The sequence below is a fragment of the Dermacentor variabilis genome, chromosome 8 (assembly GCF_050947875.1).
Source record: "Dermacentor variabilis isolate Ectoservices chromosome 8, ASM5094787v1, whole genome shotgun sequence".
Taxonomy (NCBI): domain Eukaryota; kingdom Metazoa; phylum Arthropoda; class Arachnida; order Ixodida; family Ixodidae; genus Dermacentor; species Dermacentor variabilis.
In genome coordinates this window covers 76,435,642-76,458,759 of record NC_134575.1, presented here as the reverse complement: position 1 = coordinate 76,458,759, position 23,118 = coordinate 76,435,642, and the positions used below count along the sequence as shown (strand labels likewise).

The following is a 23,118-nucleotide window of genomic DNA, read 5'->3' as shown; positions in this document are numbered from 1 at the left end:
GTTAGCAAAAATTTATCTTCTAGCTGACCCATAAATATATTGGCGTAGTTCGGGCCAATTCGCGTACCCATAGACGTCCCACTAACTTGCACATAGTGCTGTCCTTCAAATTCGAAGTTATGTTGTTCTAAAATAAGGGCTAGCAAGGTTGCCAATGAGTCACTATCGATGAGTTTCTCGGGTGATACACATCCGTAGCAATTGACGACTGCCATGATGCCATCAGAATGTGGAATGTTAGTATACAAAGATGCTACATCAACTGTGACCAAAAGAGAACCTTGAGGAATAATGAGATTGATTATATCTGACAGGAAGTGGGTAGTGTCTCTTACGTAAGAGGCAAACGTAGCTGGAATACGACTAATCAGGGAATCTACGTAGCTGGACAAATTTTCTGTGACTGCATCCATACCAGAAATGATGGGACGACCTGGGTTGTTTATCTTATGTATTTTAGGTAAAAGGTAATTTGCCGTAATTTGTCCGCCAGCGAAATGAAAGCACTAGATACCCTGTCCTCTCACAAAGACATCGTCATTAAGCCTGCTGACAAAAGTGGTGCTGTTGTCATAATGAACAAGTCCGATTATGCCGCAGAGGCCCACAGACAGCTAGCAGACGCGCCGTTTTATAAACGCCTTGATCATGACCCCACTGAGCAATATAAATCTCTGATTAAAAGCACAGTGCTAGATCTCGTCAAGAAGAAAAAGGTGCCTGTTCATTCTCTAATTCCACTAAGTCCTGTTGCTGGTCGTTTTTACCTTTTACCTAAAATGCATAAGATAAAAAACCCAGGTAGTCTTATCAATCCTGGTATAGGTACAGTCACAGAAAATTTGTCCAGCTATGTAGATTCCCTGATTAGTCATATCCCAGCTACGTGTGCCTCTTACGTAAGAGACACTACCCACTTCCTGTCGGATATAATCAATCTCATTATTCCTCAAGGCTCTCTTTTGGTCACACTTGATGTAGCATCTTTGTATACTAACATTCAACATTCTGATGGCATGCATCATGGCAGTCGTCAATTGCTACGAATGTGTATCACCCGAGAAACTCATCGATAGCGACACATTGGCAACTTTGCTAGCCCTTATTTTAGAACTAAATAACTTCGAATTTGAAGGACAGCACTATGTGCAAGTTAGTGGAACGTCTATGGATACGCCAATTGGCCCGAACTACGCCAATGTATTTATGGGTCAGCTAGAAGATAAATTTTTGCTAACCAGGACGCTAAAACCTTTTTATTACAAACGTTACATTGACGATGTTTTTCTGATTTGGCCTCATGGGGAACAGGAACTGCTTTCTTTCATATCCGACTTTAACAATGCCCATCCATCCACATCATTTTCTCACACGTATTCTGCATCTACTATTAACTTCCTTGACATCAGCGTTTCAGTGCTAAATGATAAACTATCTACTGCCCTATACAAAAAGCCGACAGATAGATGTCAATATTTGCACTTCGATAGCAGTCACGTTAAACATTGCAATACTAGCATTCCTTATAGCCAAGTCTTACGTTTTAAAAGAATTTGTTCTGAGCAATCAGAGTTTCAAAAGAATTGCGGCACCCTAAAAAACGCTTTAGCCAAACAAAATTACCCACCACAATTAATTGATGATGCAATAAAACGTGCAGACGTGCGTGACCGAAATACACTTCTTTGCATTGAGAACAAACCGACTCCCTCACCCCAGACAAATCTTGTCCTAACCCACACTGCGTCAGTCTCAAGTGTTTCGCATGTATTAAAGAAACACCACAATATTCTAAGGCAAACTGAACGCCTCAAAAACATATTCTCTGATCCGCCTAAAGCAGTATACCTTAAAGCTAGAAATATTCGAGACATACTAGCATCATCCTCTAAGACTGACTGCCCTGATGCCATCGGATGCCATCCTTGTCGAAAACCACGATGTAAAGTATGCCCCTACATGGTCACATCGCAACAGGTTACTAATACGTCTTCAAACTTTTGTTTAAAAATCAAAGGCGATTTCGACTGCGACACCAACAAAGTAATATACATGCTTGAATGTACACTCTGCAAAAAATGGTACATCGGACAAACCAGAAGGGCCTTTCAGATTCCGCTTTAACAATCATAAATCCCACGCTAACACGTTGCCTAACCTGACCATCTCAAGACACGTGCATCTTCCTGACCACTCATTTGATAAACTGAGAGTCACGTTGCTTGAATCTGGATTTCGTTCTAGTTATGATAGAGAAGCCCGCGAGTCATTCCTTATCAATAAGTTTGATACCCTCGTGTGTGGTATGAATGAATGTGTAGGAAAATTGAGTTGCCTGTCTTTGTACCCCTTCACTTGTCCCTTCTTCTACTAGTACGTCGCTATTCCCCTTTTTCTGTGTCTGTGTTTGCTTGATAACATAGGTCATAATGAGCACATATTGATGTTTTGTTGTCACATGGCGATTGGTTTTTACAATACATTTCAGTGCATTTTTATGCTTTATATTTTAGATGATATGTTTGCAATCGCCATTGGTCTATACACGTGTCAGCTATCCTTTGAACGATTCGGATGCATTTTGTCCACCCATTTTATTCGTTTTTCATGTAAACGTATCTTCATTTGGTTGATAGGCACATGTATATTAACTGTACTGACACCATGCAATGTGTTCAGATGAAGGCCGGACCCCGGCTGAAACGTCAATAAACCGCTTCATACGCACGTCTACTTCACTCCGAATATTTACCCGGACCCAGAACTGCTTTTCGTCTGGTATATATATATATATATATATATATATATATATATATATCTTTTTTTTACATTCAATGCTTTCGTATTTCGTAAAGTTCATGTGTAGAGTCAATATTCTGTGAACTTGACGAAACTCACTGAAAAATTGAAAAGTCTTAGCATGTTCTGCCAGAGTGTGCCAGATTTTAGCTATTCCGAAAATGCAAGAAATAGGGCAAAACTAAATTTTCAATTAATGAGATGAATTGGCACCCACAGGGATATCTGAACTATCCTCTTCTTCTCACCACTGCATTCTCCTTCTGTAAGCTGACTACGAGACACTGCAATGCTCATAACAATTCTCCGCACCAGACTCCTCATTACCATTTCCTAATGCTGACCTTTGCAATTAGGAAACGTACACTGCACAACTATGTTTAGAGCCAGAAGCTTTCCGAGCATTCGCAATGGACACCAACAGAGATTGCAAAACTACTGGCGGACGTTTTACTTGCATCACCATTTCCTGCATCCAAATGACACATACCAATTATGTACGCTAGGTACATACCTCCGGGGAGGATGAAGCGTGTTTGATAACAGCGATGGTATTGACGCATGTGAGGTGTGTTACTGAAATCCTCAGCTTTCCACATAAGTGAGAAACTACTGACAGCTGAGCAGTCTGATGTCCTAAGCGTGACTGCAATGGAACATGTAGGCACATGTAGGCAAAGCAACCACCAGTGCCAACAACCACGTTACTTATCTTATAACCTCAACATTGAATGATAACTGATGGCGGCATAACATCTATTATAGAATCAAATCATAAGCCCCAGCTGTCCCTGTTCAATGCTAGCTTCAAAATGCAGAATCAGACTAAGCATCTACCACAGACCGAATGCAACACCAAGGTACATGTCTAAATGCTGATCTTCAAAGTGCATTCATGTCCAGAATGGACTTTGTGTTTATGCCTTTCTATTACACACAGATCCAACACATCATGGCTTCCTGTACCTCTGTCAGTGCTCATCCTATTTAATGGTGTTTCATCAAGCGATTAAAGAATGCACCATTATTAGGAGTAACTTAATGCCAGTGCACATTTTCTTTTTGCAATTAGAGCAGCAGGTTTCCACCTGAACTTTCGTGGACACTTCTTTCTGTGTGGCGTTTCTCTGATACGAGCAAATGTGCAATTGCTGTTGGCAAAACAGCACAAAAATACAAGGAAAAGTAAAGCTGACGGCAGCTAAAATGACATGTGTCAAGTGTTACCATGGTAGCAATGCACAAAGCACTGTCAGTCCTTTCATATGACTCAGTCACAGCAGAGTCAACTGTGTGTAGCAGATGTTGTGGCTGTGCCAGGCTCCAGCTAGAAGCAAAGTGTTCATGGAGGCAGCGCATTCATTGTAAATTGTTTTGCATTTCGCTCACAAACACTTTAATTAATCAGGGACCTGCAAGGGATTAGGTGTGTTTAACCTCAAGAAAACACATGTACAAATATGCATATAAGTGCACTTGTCACCCCCGGCAACAAGCCTGAGTGAAAAGCATTGTATACCTACGAGGCGAAAGGTGAAGTATTGTTCGTTTGAACCCGCAAACACGCAGGGACTCAAAGGAAAATCCTTGGCAGTGCGCTTCGTTACGCTTTGGACAAAGAATGCGACGTGACAAATGTCAAAGGCAAAAGTTCCAAACACACCGGGGAAAATAAAGGGGAAAAAGAAACGAGGTTCGCGAGACAACGGCCACAGAACTAGGCGCTCACGCTGCACCGCTGTCAGCTCCTTTCTGTGACGAATTCCGGCCGAAGTTGAGCCGATACTCCGCTAGCTACGCCCTACGACGGCTCAGAACCACAAGGACACTGAAAACGGAAGATTGGTGCATTACGTGCTCTTTGAAACGTCCCCACATGTGACGTCAACGGGGTGCAATACAGGAAATGCAATTCTTCTAGTGACACATAATGCGCGCGCGTAGACCAAGCAAACTGGAGCGTGACCCGCTTATTCGGACGCTGCACCGAAAACGTTCGCGATCGCTAGCCAAGCGCGCGATCTACGCGTCAATAAAGTGCAAACAAAACGCCGACGAATAAATAATAAGGCAAACCAGTATGGGTATACCAACGCATACTTACGCGTAGTAGAGAGTGCTGCCTTGCCAAGTAGGCGATCATCGTCTCCCTGCGCAGGTACATGATCGTTTTCACGGCAAACATCAGTCCCGAACTGATGAATATCGGCCCGATGAGCCACATGTGAGTCAGGTTGGGAAACATCTGTTCGCTGTCATCGAGCACGAGTATAGTGAGCACCGTCCCCAGCGAAAACAGCACCAGGGCGAGCGAGAAGTAGCAGTACGAGGCACAGTTGCAAGACGCCATACCGCGGGCGAGCCTGTTGCCGCGCGCACTGCCATCACCACCGACGCCCCTTCTTCGAACACGAGCGGGACTGTTGTCCGCGGACGACGCCGTCGCAGTGGCCGTAGTGGCGTCCTCTTCGTCCATTGCGCTCTCGCGGGTTGACCGCTTTTCAGGCGTATCGAGCGAGCACGCTACCCAAGAATGAAGCGGGCGGTCGTGCGTGATGTTGCCATGCGGGAATGCTGTCGAGCAGCGGCGCAGGTTGTCGCAGGGGTAACGCGATGGGAACGGCGGCGACGCCGCTGAAACTGCGATAGCATGTAAAGTACGTGAACGACGACGCGGTGGTACGACACCTGTTTGGACGGCTGTGGGGTGGGCGGGCGAGGGGGCTGCCTGCAGGCGCCGAAGAAACAAGCTTGGCGTTTTCTTTGACTTCTTTTGCTCCGGGGTGCCGTTGCGACAGCGAAATAGAAATCCTAAATGCGAGAGAGCGATCCGGCGGCAGTCACCTCATCGCGCACATACACAGAGACACACCGGATATACCGAGGAAGGGAAGCGAGGTCAAGCAAGTAAACAAGCGGCAAACACGCGGAGCAGTTGGCGCGCGCGCCGCCACATTTATTGGACGCGACGCGAAGTCGAAACACGAAATCTGGTTGGCTTGAAGCCGCGACAGTTGCGAACAGCCAGTACAACAAACCGTTTCATGACAGGATCGTTTCATGCTTAAAAGCTTGGCAACTAAAAGCTTTAGCGGCATCTGTACGCTCAAAAAAATTCATAATTGTACTTATAAAATGAAGCACACCTCTATTATAAATCCAATTACAACAAATACTGTGCAATAACGTTAATTTTTTATGAGCTTTTGTACAGTTTTATGTATCTTTAAATAAATAAATTCTCGCAAGAAATATACATTGTTACGTTTTTACAGAAAATAGAGGGCGCTACAAACAGTTAAAGGCAAAATTCGTTTCATGTCTTTGTGGCGTGCGGAGGAGTCGGCTTGTGGCAGGCTGTTGCAAGAACTTGTGCCGCTGTAATTCGTGAACGAACTCCCTTCTCCGGTTGAACAACACGTCAAGTGAGGCCGCTGTGTTCATCGCGTGACAATGTTTTGATCGATAAGGGAATTCTTCCACGTTGAGGCCTGTGAACCAAGTCCGTGCTTGTTCGACAGCAAGGGTACATCACCTTGGTGGCTTATTCTTCGAAGGGCTTTTGGTGCACGATGTTTACTACGAAACATCTCCGAAATATGTGATGGCAAGGTCGCGCGCTTGCTTTCGGTGAGACAAATAATTAAAAGAAAGTCATACGGCACAACTCTCGATTTAATTACCCCTTTCATTTTTCTTTATTTTGATGAGTGCGGTCGGATAGCCATTCAACTGCTGTTCTTCGTCGCTTGTATAGTATATGTATAATATATGTGTATTTAGTATAGTATATAGTACATCACAGAGAAAATTTTGGGTAAGAAAGTCACAACCAGTTATAGCTGGTTTATTGACGCGTTCATTTATTACACCCTTCTGGCCCTGCAATGCAGTGTTTAATTGCTATAAGCTCAGGCAGCTTGTTTTAGAACATATTAGAGAGTTTGCACTCTAAGTTGTCCTTGCTAAAACACTGAATTTTTCATTAATTGGGCAAAAATGCAATGTGGAGAAGCGCGCTTGTGTATGAGGATAAATGTGCACGCTGACGTATTTTCAAACTGTACGCGCTTGCCCACGAAGGTAACAGGGAATAGTGGTAAGCATAGTCATATCTGGGCGTTCGACAATTATGATGCTTAGTTATGATGTTGGTCTGTTCGTTGTCTTTATTAAATATAGACTATTGCGAACAGCGTTTGTTTGCAGTATAGTTGCATAGCGGCGGTAACATATGAAGGCATTTTCGGAATCCGTTACTTGTGCTGTCAACACTGCCCAAATGAACAAAGATGGCTACGACATCCACAGGCGTCGACTACGGGGGGCCCCGAGCCCCCTTCGGTGTTTTCCGGGGATGGGGGGAGGGGGGCTGAGCCCCCCTCTCCCCCTACACATACACAATTAAAGTGTTATTACCAGAGCTTTGTCACTCACACCATTTGGGGTTTCTTTTTACTTTCCTCGTCCTTTTCACTTGAAATATTACTGGGACTAATAGCTTAGTGCATCATTGTTGGCGCGGAAGTGCACGGCTTTTAATTCGTGCTTTCGCTTTATTTCTGCAAATACTGACAATAGCAGGACACGCGCATTAGAAGCACTAGCGGCGGCTGCCTCATCCGTGTTTTCTCACTTCAACATTGTTTTAAATTTCCACTTTAAACACCATGTACATACATCATCATCAGCAGCAGCCTGGTTACGCCCACTGCAGGGCAAAAGCCTCTCCAATACTTCTCCAACAACCTCGGTCATGTACTAATTGTGGCCATGTCGTACCTGCAAACTTCTTCAACACAATATATTCAAATATACACACAGGACAAAGTTTATTATATATTTGAAAGAGACGGAGGTAGCCCAATTAAAAATTATTTTTGGAGTACGGATAGCCTATGCCTAGAGAATGAATATGTTGCTGTATGTGCTTCAATTGCTTCACGCTTCAAATTGCTTTGCGTGCTTTTTTGACCATGAAAAGAACCTAGGCTTCAGTGACCCCTTGGGCAGAGTCTTTTATCAATGGCGTGTGAAATGCACGTGAATGTTGTGAGTCTCGGTATTGCTTCTCTTTCCAGTAAGCAATGCTAACGAACGATGAAAAAAAAAAAGCATTTCTAATTAAAGTTTTTCCAAACCAATTTCTAATAATTTACATCATTTATTAGGGATGGAAACCGTCAATTGCATGAAAAGGCCATAAATATATGCAGGGTGTGCCAATTAACTATCATGCGCCGAGATTTAAATATAGACTGATGCATTACTCGAAGTAAACCTAGTGCATATTGTTTACATTACAGTGAAATAGCTGCCCGTAATTTTTTTTTCGTTACTGAGATCTTATTATGTAATTGTAATTAATTATCTAACTCGAGATGTACTGTCCTAATTATCAAACTATCTATGAGGCATCTGAAGGCATAGCCAAGGGACATCTAGCTGCGATATCTTCAGCAACGTACTGATTGCATACTAATTTTTTTCCCGACTGATAAATAAACCCTGCGAAATATGCAGAATACCACGTGACTGCGCTCCCACCCGGATCATAAAGCAGTGCCCTCGGAACAGGCTCCCTCTGAGTTTTTTTCTTTGTTTAATTCGAAAGCTTGCCTTTAGGCATAATACAAAGGATGTTAAAAGTACACGAACAGATTCGACTAGTGCAAAAAAAAAAAAAATCTGGAAGTGAACGATGATGTGGTCCATGAATCCAACGTTCAAGGTCGGGTGGGCGGCCAGGCCGAAGACCTGTTGCCCGGAGGTACATGGCGGAGACGGCTAAGATGAAGCCCTGGGCACGTCCATAGTATGTGTGTCACTGTCACATTTTGGATTTCTGTGTTACAAAGTGGGCACGATGAGCCGTAGGGACCATGGTACTGTTCTGGCCAGAGAGCGGTCGCAGACGGGGTGAGCGCGACCCCGACACGTAGCCTCCTTAACGTAGCTTCCTCTCGGCGGGTTAACCCACCAGGGAGGTCTGACCTACACGGAGGTATGAGTGCCCATCTTTTCACTACACCGTTCGTCAAGTATGGAGGCCCAAGTGATCGGAGAGACCATCGACCCAAAGGACTATGATCCCAGGGACTGGAATCATATCCTGAGCCTACCCACCCGTCAGAAAGGAACACCGAAAATCCAGGACCAGGCGAACGCCGCCACCGGCTCGCGACCTGCGGATTCCGTACACCAAGCGTCCCAGCTGCGCGCGACGCGTCTCGCGGCGCAAAGGTCGCAACGCCAGCCGCGTTTGCCTGAGGATACCTACAAGACAGTGTTTCGTTCAACCGGGGGACTTGCCTTAACCGACCTTCAACCGCGCCAGCTTCGCCTGGCCCTGCTAACTGCAGCCAAGGACCTCCAAGCACCAGACGCCACCAGCTTGATTATCCACCCCCTCAACAATACCTGCACGATGAGTACCCCGCATAAAGCCGACGCGCTACGCCTGGTCGCCATCCAACAACTCTCCATCCGAACCCAAGTCTACGCCGTCACCGCCTACATCGCACCCCCGGATGGTGCAGCAAGAGGAGTAATTACTAACGCCTACTGGGAAGAAACCCCAGCACAGATTCTGGACGACCTCATCACGGGCAACCCTAGCATCCCCATCATTGATGCACGCCGCATGGGACAGACCCGTTCGATCCTTATCACCTTCCGGACGGGTCCGGTGCCCCGAACCATCTCCTACGGAGGCGGGCTCCACAGCTGCAGTCTGTACAGAGGACACCTGGACGCTTGCACAAACTGTAGAAAACCAGGGCATCGCGCGGATGTGTGTACCCTTCAGCGTACGCACAACTGTTCAAGATGCGGTATCCCGCACCCCCGAGAGGACACCCCGACATGCACCCCAGCCTGCATACTCTGTGGAGGCGCCCACATGACCGGTACTAAAGGCTGCAAAGCGAGGGGACGCCGCTCACCGCCCGCGTCACGACAACAGCACATCTCCCGCACACCGGAACGAGACGCGGACCGCTCCAGCGTCCGTCGCTCCAGCACGTCTCGCTCATCGTCTCGTCGCCGCCAGGACCAACAGCCTCCACAGCTTTCCTGGGCGGACAGAGTAGCAGACAAAAGACTGAACGTTCCCAGCAAGGCTTCAATCCCCCCGCCCACACAGGAGGACCCCCGTGACCGGGAGCTCCAGGCCCTGCGAGAGGAGGTGAGTCGTCTTAGCTCTCTCATCAAGACTCCCACCTGTACCCCTCTACCGCTTCCGCCAATCGTACCTCCCACCCAACCCACACCGCTACCCCAAACACCCAGTGAAAACATGGAACAATCTGACTCCCAAACCGCCACCTCACCCCCACCCAAGAAAAAACGCACAACAGAGCACCCACCCGTCACCCAGACCGACCTTCAATCTCTAGAGGCCCGCATGGACGCTAAACTCGCCGAAATGGATGCGCGTCTAGAGGCAAAATTCACTCAGCTCACCGACCACCTATCTCAACGCTTTGAACAACAAATTGAAGCGGCATTTACGCGCATGGTACACACCCTTGAGATGGGCCTTGCACGGTACGACACCCGCCTCCAAACAATCGAGCAGGCCCTTCCCTCGCTGCAGCTGCCCAATCGCCCCTATCAATCCCGCCCACCTACCCCACAAAACTCCCTACCCAACCCACCTATACTCACCCCACCCAAGCTGCAGTATGGCGGGGCTACCACCTAATTCTTTATCAATTCTGCAATGGAACTGCCGCCGCTTCCGGGGCAAGCGCGCACCCCTCCAACTCCTCCTCCCCACACTTCCCACGCCGCACATCCTCCTCCTTCAGGACACACATGCCCCTGCCACACTTCCCAGTTACACATCCGCGCACTCGGACGCAACGAATACACCCAGGGCTTCCACACTCATACATCGCTCCATTACACACCAAACGCATCAGATCACCTCCGAGACGCCCTGCGTGATCACAGAAATCATACAACATACACACTCCACACCATCTATTTTTATTGCAAACATATACCACCCACCGTCTCATCCGATGGCTTCATTGGAAACGCTACTGCGAGATCTCCATCGTATTGCAGGCAAGCATCCATTGATAATCGGAGGGGACTTCAACAGTCAGCATACTGACTGGGGCTACCGCACCACCACGGCACGAGGACGACGACTCTGGTCCTTGGTGCAAGAGCTCCGCCTCACAATACACAACAACTTTAACACCCCCACGAGAATTGGCAACAGTGTCAGCGCGGACACCAGCCCGGACTTGACACTGAGCCGCAACGTTGCGGGTATTACGTGGAACGCAACATATCACACATTAGGGAGCGATCATTACATCCTCTACGTTACAGTACCCTACAAACAAAGAACGACCCCTCACCTAACACACAAACTCACCAACTGGGATGCAGTCCGCGCCGCACGGGCGGCCCTTCCTGACGCTCCCATTACAAACATCGACCAGTGGGTGGCATCACTCATGAACGATGTCTCCGCACACACTCGAACCCTTGACACCACACCAGATACGCCCACCCTCGACACTCACCTGGCGCACCTATGGGAGGCCCATCATAGCATCCTAGAGCGCTGGAAAGGGCAAAAGCTCAACCGGACCCTTAAAAAGCGGCTAGCTGCACTGCAAACAAAAATTACTGAACACTCTGAGGAGCTCTGCCGATCCAACTGGGGACAGATTTGCGATAGTATGGCTGGCAATCTGTCCTCCAAGCGCAGTTGGCAACTCCTCCGTCACTTAATTGACCCCACGCAATCTAAAACAGCCACACAACATCACGTCACACGCCTTATACACAAGACCAACCTTTCTCCCGACGCACTCATCGACATACTTAGGAACACACACACAACTCCCGGTACCTCAAACCCCCTGCCCCCCTATGCAGGCACGCCGAATGCCAATCTCGACGCGGAGATTACGGAAGCAGAAGTCAGAGCGGCCCTCCTAACTCTCCGCTCTAATTCCACTCCAGGAGTTGACCGTATCTCCAATAGCATGCTCCGCAATTTGGACGATCGGTCGATTTCCCAGCTCACGGAGTACTTCAACACATGCTGGCAGGAGGGCACCCTTCCGCAATCCTGGCGTCACGCCAAAATCTTATTCATACCCAAGCCCCACAAACCCCTTACACCTGCAAATCTTCGCCCCATCTCCCTAACCTCATGCCTGGGCAAGCTTTTGGAGCATGTCGCACTCGCCCGACTCACACAACACATGGCGGAGCACGACCTCTACCCGCACAGCATGGTGGGCTTCCGTCCCCACCTGTCGGCACAGGACGCCATGCTCCAGTTCACACAGGATATTTTCGACCCCCTCATACCGGGCCACACAAAAGCCGTCCTCGCCTTGGATCTCTCCAAGGCCTTTGATCGCCTAGACCATCGAGCGATAATGGCGGCGCTCTCCCCCTTGAAAATAGGTGAACGTATGTACACCTATGTTCAAGCATTCCTTACTAACCGCACAGCCGAAATTCACTTCGGTCCCCACACATCCCGCCCATACACCCTTAGTGGGATTGGCACCCCCCAGGGATCTGTCCTCTCACCTTTTCTCTTCAATGTCACTCTCATTCCCCTTGCCCGCAAACTACAAAACATCCCTCACCTTCGGCACACACTCTATGCTGATGATATCACTCTATGGACTACCCATGGCAGTGATGGAGACATAGAGAACACTCTGCAGTCGGCAGCTACCCTCACCCAAACACATGCACGGAGTATCGGACTCTCATGCTCTCCGGAGAAGTCGGAACTCCTCATACTTCGCCCCACAACCCGAAACTGCCCCACCACCCCTATAACCGTCACACTGGAAAACCGGTACATCCCTGAGGTACACACTCTCCGGGTACTGGGCCTCCACATCCAAAATGACGCGAAAAACACTCTCACCATCCACAAACTCAAGCGGACGGTGGTGTCGATATCCCACCTAATCCGCCGAGTTTCTGCACGCCACCGGGGTATGAAGGAGCATGACTTATGTCGTCTCATTCATGCCTTCGTCCTCAGCCGCTTTCTCTTCACGCTCCCCTACCTTAAACTCCAGGGCAGAGAAATCTCCACCCTGGATGCCATGATCCGAACGGCATTTAAGACAGCACTACACCTACCCCTAAATACCTCCACCGAGAAACTCCTCCAGATAGGCCTACATAACACGATAGGTCAGCTTATTGAGGCCCACAGACAGACACAATACATACGTCTCGCGAGAACCACCACCGGCAGACACATACTACACACCCTCGGTATCAGGATACCAGCCACGGATCCCACACAGCTCCAGGTGCCCCACCACATTCACCGCGAACTTCTCATTAAACCTCTCCCTAAAAACATGCACCCCACCTACCATGAACCCCGCCGCAGAGCTCGCGCACGGGCGCTCCACAAACACTATGGCACGGAACCGGATGCTGTGTGGGTGGATGCCGCATGCACAGGTGAGGACGCGGTTGTTGCCATCACGAACCCCTCCCTACAACCGATTACCACCCTTCACATATCCCCAACTGCCACTTCGGAGGAGGCTGAAGAGGCTGCCATTGCCCTAGCTATTATGCGCACGGAGGCCCGGTATATATTATCAGACTCTAAAACTGCGATACTAAATTTTGCTCGCGGGAGAGTTCACGTCCCTGCATTTCGCATACTGAACTCTCTCGCTGCATACCCGCCCCGCCACATGGAGCTCATATGGGTGCCTGCCCACTCTGGGAATCCTGGAAACGAGGCTGTCAACGCTTTAGCCCGAGGTTCTCTCAACCGGGCAGCGGCGGCCTCCGATCCAGGGTTCTCACGGGAGCGCATGCATTCATTCACTGAATTGACGCAAGCCTCCAAAACTGAGCGTCGGCTCTACCCCCCACCCCATCCCTCCCTTGACAATTATCACCAGACACTTTGGAGGCGGCTCCAAACACGCACCTTACCCTCCCCTTATATACGCTCGCGCTATCACCACGTCCACACCGACCCCTCCTGTACCCTCTGCCACCACCCCAAAGCCACTCTCGATCACATTCTTTTCCTCTGCCCGGCGGATCCTCCCCCGCGGGGCCTGGAGCACCTTACTACTTGGGAGGCTTGGGAGACCCTACTGCGCTCCGAGGACCCGGCCAAGCAAGCCATCGCCACAGGCCGGGCTGCCAGCGTCATGATCCTCCGGGACATGAACGTTTGAGTGCAGTGGGGCCGTGCGGGGGCCCAAGGACCTGCGTGTCCGCAACTCCCCTGTGTGCAATAAAGTTATCACCACCACCACCACGGAGGTATGACTGCTCTTGTGGTACGTCGTAGGTTTTCCTTTTCCCGGATCAGGCGTCTTCAGGAAAATGTGGAAGTGGGTATGTTTTAACCTGTGGGTGGGTCGCCATGTCTGCTTCAAGGAGACCGGGCAGGGCTGCTCGAGGCACCCAATGGACGTCCCTCTCAGTTACCCAGAACGAAATAAAGGAAATAAATAAAAAAGTCGTGATCGAGCTGGTGCCTTATCTGCCGCGCCCCGGCCGAAGTAATAAGTCGCATTTGGTGTTAGTTGGAAACAAGCTGTGATAGCTGTTGTCTTAGCGTAGATAAAGTACACGGGTGTTCTTTTTTTTTTGCCACAAAGCCTATCAACGTCAACAACGTCAGCGTAAAGGTTTAAAGGTGCGTTTTGTTTCGTCCCAGTCGTCATGTCTTTCTCCAATGAGCAGAGAGTAAACATGATGTTTGCCTTGAGATATGAAAATGGCAACAAGAGGAAGGCCGCAAATGTATTTATCAATCATGGAAGTGTGGCGGTAGACGACACGCATCGACTATCATCAGAAATTATAAGAACCTGAGACAAACTGACAGCTTCAAGAAACAGCGGCGCAGTACTCCATCTTTGAGTCCTAGCCTACGCACTGATCTAGCATTTATGGCCTCAAACCCTCATGCTAGCGTGCGGGGCGTGGCCGTCCAGGCATCAATTTCCAGGTCATCAGCTTTTAGGATTCTAAATGACGGCCTTTGACCCGTACCACCTTAACCAGCACCAATGCTTAAAAGATAGGGTAGAACCGTCTAGATTTCTCTAATTGGGTCCTCACAAAAGCCGATGAGTCACCGGACTTCTTGAGCAACATCAGGTGCACAGGTGAAGCCAATTTTCGCAGAAACGCCTAGGTAAATTTCCATAATGCACACTATTGGAGGGACTTCAATCTACTCTCTGAAAAGCACAAGCGGCACCAGTACCACTAGTCGCTCAATGCGCCGTTCGAAATTTACGCCGGTGCTATAATTGGTCCAATCTTCTTCGATCACACACTGACTGGACAGCGTTACGTGAACGAAATCCTTGAAGGAGCTTCTCAGCGAAGTCGCGCTTCCACGTCTTCCACTTCTGTGGTCTCAGCAAGAAGGGGCACCCGCACACAGAAACATCCGAGCACCAAAGTGGCTGGATGTGACTTTTGATGCGCAATGGATTGGAAGGCACGGGCCTGTAAATTGGCCGGCTAGGTCACTTGACCTCTCTTCATTCGAATTATTTCTTTGGAGTTATGTGAAAGATCGTGCTTAGATGAATGAGACGGACGTCAGATTAGTTCAAGGCAAGGATAACGGATGTCTGCCGTAGAATTCCGACGTCGGCCATCAAGAAAGCAACTGAAGATGTGATAAAACGGACACAGTACTACGTAGCTGCAACAGAAGACCCATTCGAACACGTCCTCTAGGCTGGTGTCCAACGTAGCTTGCGAATTCATAGATAATAAGGTCACGCTAAAACCTAATTTGTGTTTTTTATGCAGACATCCTGATTGCCAATTCGGCTCTATTGGAAGCGGTATATTTACTTTATTAAACGCATCGGTTTTGTCTGTTTTTCTACACATTGGTCGCTTCCCGGTCTGTTTATTTTGCTTTTATTTTTTGACGCGAACCTGTTTTTGCAGCACCTATACACTTTCATGAAAAATAAAACGGTGACGTTAATTTGGCTTTGGTCCCAAACAAGTTTCTGGCGCGAAATATAGCTTCGCGCGCACTCTTTCGATGCGGTGCGAGCAAAGCCGGGATTTTGAAACATCTATATATTACATCTATTTATATTACATTGCTTTTCGCATTGCGTGCGTGGTCAGAGCGGCGCTCTGGCCTCGTTATCAAGAGGCTTTTGTTATCAGTGTGACCAGTCGGCCTTGAGAGGCTGATAGTTAGTGTGGCGTGGAAATAAAAGGAAGGAATAACTGGGAAGCCACGAAACCTGCTATTTGTGCTCCTTCCGTGCCATTATCAAGGTGATAATGGCACGGAGATATCTCTTCGGGTTTCCGACAAGCAATGCAGTTGCTTTCAATGAGCTTATTTGAGAGCGCTGCTTTATGGGTGCGTGTGGAAGCACACTCACGTGGTGTTTTTCATACTTCGTGATGTTTTTTTTTTTTGCCAGTCGGAAAAAGAATTGTACGCAATTAGTACGTCACTGAAAACACCGCAGTTATTTGCCATTCTGGGGGCCTACAAATGCCTCATCGACACTTTCAAAATTAGGACAACAATTTTCGAGTTAGATAGTCAATTGTAATTACCGAATTAAATCTCAGTAACGAAAGAATTATTGGCGGCTACTCCACTGTTGTACTGGAAACAATGTGCACTAAGTTTTCTTTTTTTTTTCAGTAACGCAACTGCTCTTTCTTTAGGTCTTTGTGCATGGTAGTTGGGGGACACTGTATAATTCACTCAGTAGCAGAAATAAGGCCAAGCCGGATTCACTCGAAATCAGAATCAACAGCAGTCATGCGCAGCAGCGCTTACACTCGGACTCACAGAAAAAAAAAAGAGATAGAGACACGCTGCAGTTTCGCCGGAAAGGTGAAGTAGTGCGACAATTACACGAAGGAAGATTACACCACGGAGAGGACTCAGACTGTGAATTTGCACTGTCTCCTTCTATAAGGTCTTGTATATACTCATATAACGCCGTCACTTTAGCGCTCAATTCTTCGAGGTCACACGAAATTTCTTCAATTTCAAGATATATATGTATATATGGTGTTCGGAAAGCTGGTCGACCCCTCCCCCCCCCCCCCCCGGCAACATGAAAACTCTCCGTCTATGACGGCATCCGTGTTCACGGCGACTCGCGGCTCTTTCGCTGCTTTTGCTCGGTGCTGCCCTCACGTTTCTCGTGTGTGGTGTCGAAGCGAAAAGGGTTCTTGCTGCCGACCATCTCATTTAGACCGGTCTCGAGGATTTCAGCGGCGAAAGCGTGGACATAGTTGCGATGCGTGCGCAAATGTCCGACCTGCCCTGCGAACCGCGTAGAATTTCTTAAAAGACAAATAGCCTTTCAAGCAGTGTGTCGGAAGGGAATGACAAGAAAAACGAAAAAGAGAACATTACATATTTGACCGGTATGAAAACGTGACCCAATTGCTATCCGTTATTTTGTTTCGGAATGAAACTAAGATATTTTGCACAGGTTTTCAGTTCAAGGGGAAAGTCGACAATCCGAAACAACCGACGTCAGGCAACGCCGACATTAGCGCATATCTCGGGGATCTGTATAAGCGCGTATTTCGGGCAGGGATAGTGCGAGCGATAGTCGGTCGAGCGCCCCACCATAATCCAATCCTGCCGCTCAGTGCACTAGCAGATCGGCATCGTAGCGAAGCCCAGGGTTTGCGCGCTGAAGAGCTTATATCGTTTCGTTTTCTACCTGGCCTGACCTAACAATGGTCAAGGGGTTGACTCAGTGCTCCTGGAACAACCTAATGGAGAATCTCGGCAGTGACCACAGCATTCTAGCCGCAGAAGTCCAACTGGCGGCGATACGTATTCCAGAACATGCAATAAAAGTAACCAACTGGGACGCTTTCCGGCGCAATATGACGAAATATTAACAGCACGACGCGCCATCTCTACACGAGTCACAGCAGAAGCATAAGAATACGCCTCCAGCCTCACTAATACCAGTTGGCACAACCTCTGTGACTGCCTTAATGGCACACTAAGTACTTCCAGAACGTGGTCCCGCCTCAGAACACTACTCAACCCAATGCACACAAAAACGCACACAACCAGCACCATCCGCACTATCATCCACAAAGAACAAATGGATGATGACGCACTCCTCCAAACACTGCAACAGAGATACATTTCTACAGGTCACCGACCGGAGTACGAAGACTATCCACACGAGGAAGAAACTCAATTGGATGGCGATATTGCAGAGACAGGAGTGAGGACAGCCCTATACGGCATAAGACGTAACACGGCGCCCGGGGCAGACAGCTTTCACTATGCACTACTACGCAACCTCAACTATCAGGCCCATACAGCAACTCACTGCATAATACAACGACACTTGGCAAAATGAAACACTCTCACAGGAATGGCGACACGCCGATATTACCTTAATTCCGAAACCCGGGAAACCGTTGTCCCTCCAAAATCTCAGACCCATTTCCCTGACTTCGTGTATCGGCAAACTCTTCGAGCACGTAGTTCTAACGCACCTCCAGCCTCACCTCGAAGCGAACCTGTTCTTCCCCAATACCTTATTCGGCTATCAACCAGGTCTGTCTACGCAAGACATGCTCCTACAACTTAAGGAGGATGTTGTGGATGGTCCGAGTGAAGCTTAAACAAGAGCCCTTCTGGTGTTGGACCTCAAGGGAGCCTTCGACAACGTCTCACATGACCTCATCCTAAACAATCTTGTATCCTCCCGATGTGGAAAACGCATCTATGATTATGTCCGAGCCTTTTTGTCTGGCCGCACAGCCACCATCGGCTTAGCTGATATTCTGTCAAATATAAAACTTTCCGGCACAAGGACTCCCCAGGGTTTGGTTCTCTCAACCACCCTGTTCAACGTGGCGATGGCAAAGCTACCACCGCTCCTCGACAAATTTCCGAACGTGCAGCACGCCCTATACGCCGATAATGTAACATTCGGCGTTACTACAGGGTCGGATGGCGCCATTTAAGACACACTAAAGGAAGCAGTAAATACAGTACAAGAGTATGCAACAGCCAGAGGACTCACCTGCGCAGCTGAAAAGTCGGAGCTCCTGCTTGTATTAAAAAAAACGCAATAAGGCCGATATTCCACCAGCCACCACATTGCATCTCAATGACAACGTTACACAAAGGGTAGACAGACTACGTGCACTAGGTCTTCACATACAACGTAGTGAAAAGGCCACACATACCCTGCACATACTTCAATAAGAAATCACCGAAGTAACCGACATAATAAAGCGCATTACAAACCGCCAACAAGTACTTCAAGAAAAGATGTACTCCAAATAGTGCAAGCCTTCGTAATTAGCAGATTCACCTACCACCTCCCCTATTATAACCTGACTCAGCCCGAGATGCGCCAGATGGACACCCTCCTCCGAACAGCACTAAAGGCAGCGCTGGAACCACCGCAACATGCGTCCACGCAGCTCGCACTACGGCTCGGGGTGCACAACACCATCCGCGAACTAGTCAAAGGTCATCTTAACAGCCAATTGCAACGTCCCCAACAAACAATGCAAGAGTGACTCATTCTATCCCGGCTAGGATACCAAACACCAAGAAAACCGCAACAGGAAGACCGCACGCTTCTTGCGCTTAGCATTCGCAGAAAAATTCACGTGGCCCCAATTCCCTGGAATATGCACCCTGACCGTCATAAAGGTCGAAGAAAGGCAATAGCATAAGCCCTGGCTCGACTGTTTGGTGACGACACATCGAACACACCGGTCCTATACACCGACGTGGCCCGCTACTCACAGAGCTACTCACAGAGATACACCCTATGTCTAGTCGTACTAGATAGTACAGACATTCTGAGGGCTTCGGCTACGCTCAACATGGTGGACAGTGGCACGGCGGAAGAGGCTGCTATCGGCCTAGCCATCGTACACGCTTCAACTATATCGGCACGGATGGACCCATCACAGTGGTCACTGATTCACAGACCACCTGCAGGACTTTGGCACAAGGGAGGGTGACACCCTACACTCACCGCATCCTCACATCATTACACCCCACAGCGCTACACAGGGTGCGTATCGCCTGGACACCTGGACACGCCTCTCCATGGTAATGAACGCGCTAATGCAGTAGCCCGAGAGCTCGCTAACCGGGCGCCATTGGAAGATCTAACACAGACGACATGCCGACAGAACCACTAAGCTATACACTGAAACTACAACATCACAGAGATAACAGGAGACACTTCCCTCCCCCACATAATTCCCTTAACCGAGAAGATGCCGTCGCGTGGCGACAGCTTCAAACTAATTCATTTCCCTGCCTTCTTTATCCTCACCTCTTCCACCCCACAGAATATCCCTCATACTGTGCCTACTGTGGAGCAAAGCCCACCGCACATCATTTCACCTGGGAGTGCCCCACACCCTCCGGGTTACTCCTCTATTTCTTCACCTTCACCCAGTGGCGTAGTGACAGGGGGTGGGGGGTTAAATATATGTCTGAAGACTCCCCTCTTTCCGCCGGCTTGAATGGGCGTAAATGGTAAAGAATGCTCCGGTAACCAGCAGCCCGAGCTCATGTGCCCGATGTACAAGATGTGTAGTGCCGCAGAATTGTAGGCTGCAGCTTTAGCAACATCCTACGTAATAATTGCACGAATGTGCGGGCTAAAAAGTAATTCGCTAAATGGTTTCTGTGTTGTTAGTATGCATAAAATGTTCTATTTATCAATTTTATATCATTAGTAATATCTTTATATCAGTTTCGCGGTCTTGAATAAAAACGCTGTGTGCTAGTCCTAACTAAAGCCCCTGCATCCACGCGCCACCGCCGCTCTCCGGCGGTGGCGCGTGTATGGTGAAAATTTAGTCCTAACTAACCGTTTCTTGTTCATTTTGTTGTTGCATGACTTCATTTCACAAATACAGTGTGTTATTTCAGCTGCACTTCCTGAAGGCAACAGACTCGAGTGCCCGATTATAGAAATTCTGCACCTAACTTAGTGCATATGAAAGTGCGGTATGGACTGATGTTTTCTCTCTCTCTCTTTCACTCCTCATTCCTCTCCCCACGCGTAGGGCAGCAAACTGGACTCAGTCTGGTTAGCCTCCCTGCCTTTACTTCTTCCCTTCTCTCTCTCTCTCTTCAGCTGCACGGAATCTCATAAAAGGTTAATTTTTGTAGGTTATTTTCCGATATTCTATCAGGTTATGTGTCTTTATGACCACTACAAACTCAGTATCGTGCAAGATATGGCAGATAATTAATAAGTATATTTTAAATACCTCCTCAATTAGCAATTATAGACGGAACAACATCGCCTTGGATGCTAAAGCCTGCAGTACTTTGGCACTGCGGGTGGCCCAGTACGGCAGTACCAAAAGAAATATGAAATAGTGCACCAGTGACGTCGATATCTCCATCCTCTCTGCATACCCAGAGTAGCGTAAGCTTTCACTTGCACGGGCTTCATCGCGGCTTTCTCTCTCTTCTTTTTTCGTGGTGACGCCAGGAATCGACGCTAAGCGAGCTATATTTCGTTCCCAATCTTCTGGTGGTACTGCAGCTGAGATAATCACGTTTGCCAATAGCAGCAAATAAACAAAAAGGTATATGGATCAGAATGAACAGAAGTCGTAATTATCATAGCATTGGCGCCCGCGCAGAAGGGAAGTAGGTGGCGTTTTCCGATAGGGTGTGGAGACCAGCGTCACTGACATGCTATTTAATTTTCGTTTGGGTTCAGGGCTGCCCTCGGACAAAATAGTGCACGCCGTAGTACCTACGCAGATCTTTGTGAAGTGGTTGTTGGTCAACGTATGATTGTTGGCTTCGAATTTTCAAATCCAATATTGCCCCTAAAATCGCCAATTAAATCTTCATTAAAATATTTTTGTTACTTGTGAGCCATATTTTCCACGGTGCTGCATCTGTATTGGCTGCCAAGCCTTATAGTCTGACAGCAGATGTGCAAATGCGCTTATCACTAGTTATCACTGCAGAACACTGTATTATTTGGTGCAGAAAATAAAACGGCATGTATACTTGCCGCATTCGCGCTATTAAAGTGGAAAGTTGGGCGAGTTGGTGTACATTCATGATGGTAACAGCGCGAACAAAAACGACGATCTAGTGAAAGCACACGGGACGGGCGCTGACTCCGAAACACACATCAGGAACATAAGCGACACAGGTGCTAACATGGTCAATCGAGGAACGCACAACCAGGCCACTTGGATACTGGGCATCTGTTACCGTATCGAGCTATCTAGGTAAATTAATTCCAGCTGGCAAAGTGCGATCGAAGGCTGGCTAATTCACCACGTGCCCTTTCGCTCAATGTGGGCTGCTTCCACGACTTATCTTGTGGATACATCGGTATGGTTAAACAAAATTGTTGTGTTGGAGCAGAGGCTCATACTTACATTACCGGCAATGGACAGACACATGAGCATAATCACTCTTGCCCAAAAACAATCAGGCCACGTGTATTCACGTGGCCTGGTTGCACGTTCCTCGATTGACCATGTGATCGCCTGTGTCGTTTATATTCCTTGTATGTGTTTCAGTAAACCTAGTTGTGAGTCAGCGCTCGTCCTGTGTCCTTTCACTTCGTCGTCGTTTTTGTTCGAGCTGTTGGCATTATGAATACATTCGCGATCTGTGGGAACGAAAGTAAAAGGGGGGTCTCCAGGGGACATGCGCGGTATTTTTTTTTTTGAACAGTTGCGATACCGTTGTGCCTATCATTGTTTTTATCCTTATTGGTTAGAGATGATTTTTACTATGGCCTGTTAGAGCACATCTTTCTTTTTTCTTCATTTGCTTCGCATGGTTCGCGATGCTCAATATTGTGTAACGGACATTTCTAAACAATGATGTACTACCTTTGTGCTCGCTAACGCCGCGCAAACGCCAATGCGGGGGCCTGCGGCTTCGTCAAGCTGTCCATGTGGCAGCTTTTTCTGCATGCTCCTCGCGTCATGTACTGATGCAAATAAACATCATTGTCATCCAAGGCGGCAGTGCTGGTGCTGAAACATACACCCCTCCCCCCCCCCCACCCACCCCCCGCTTCTCAAAAATTATCGATATCCTCGCCTTCCTGCTTCCTGATACACACAAGCGGGCGGGGGGGGGGGGGTGACAGAAGGCCTATGGGTCCCGGTTGCTAGACGACCTAGCTACTCCACTGCCTTCACCTTCATCCTGGGAGACTGCGCTGGCCAGCTTAGACCAGCAAGAGCGTCGACGGCTGATCCGGCGGGCACGCGGATTGGCGCGAGCCAATGGGGCCCTGAACTAAGGGCTCCACC

The 23,118-nt window shown here is 48.3% G+C and overlaps 1 protein-coding gene across 1 annotated transcript in view; it reads right to left on the bottom strand.

Moving 5' to 3' along the window:
• LOC142590337 (uncharacterized) overlaps positions 1–5,791 on the bottom strand; it is a 46,033-nt gene extending 40,242 nt beyond the window's left edge. The window contains exon 1 of the mRNA XM_075702388.1: positions 4,904–5,791. Coding sequence (XP_075558503.1) covers positions 4,904–5,275 — 372 coding nt within the window. The 5' untranslated portion in view covers positions 5,276–5,791. The remainder of the gene's footprint in view (positions 1–4,903) is intronic.
• Positions 5,792–23,118: the final 17,327 nt, after the last annotated feature.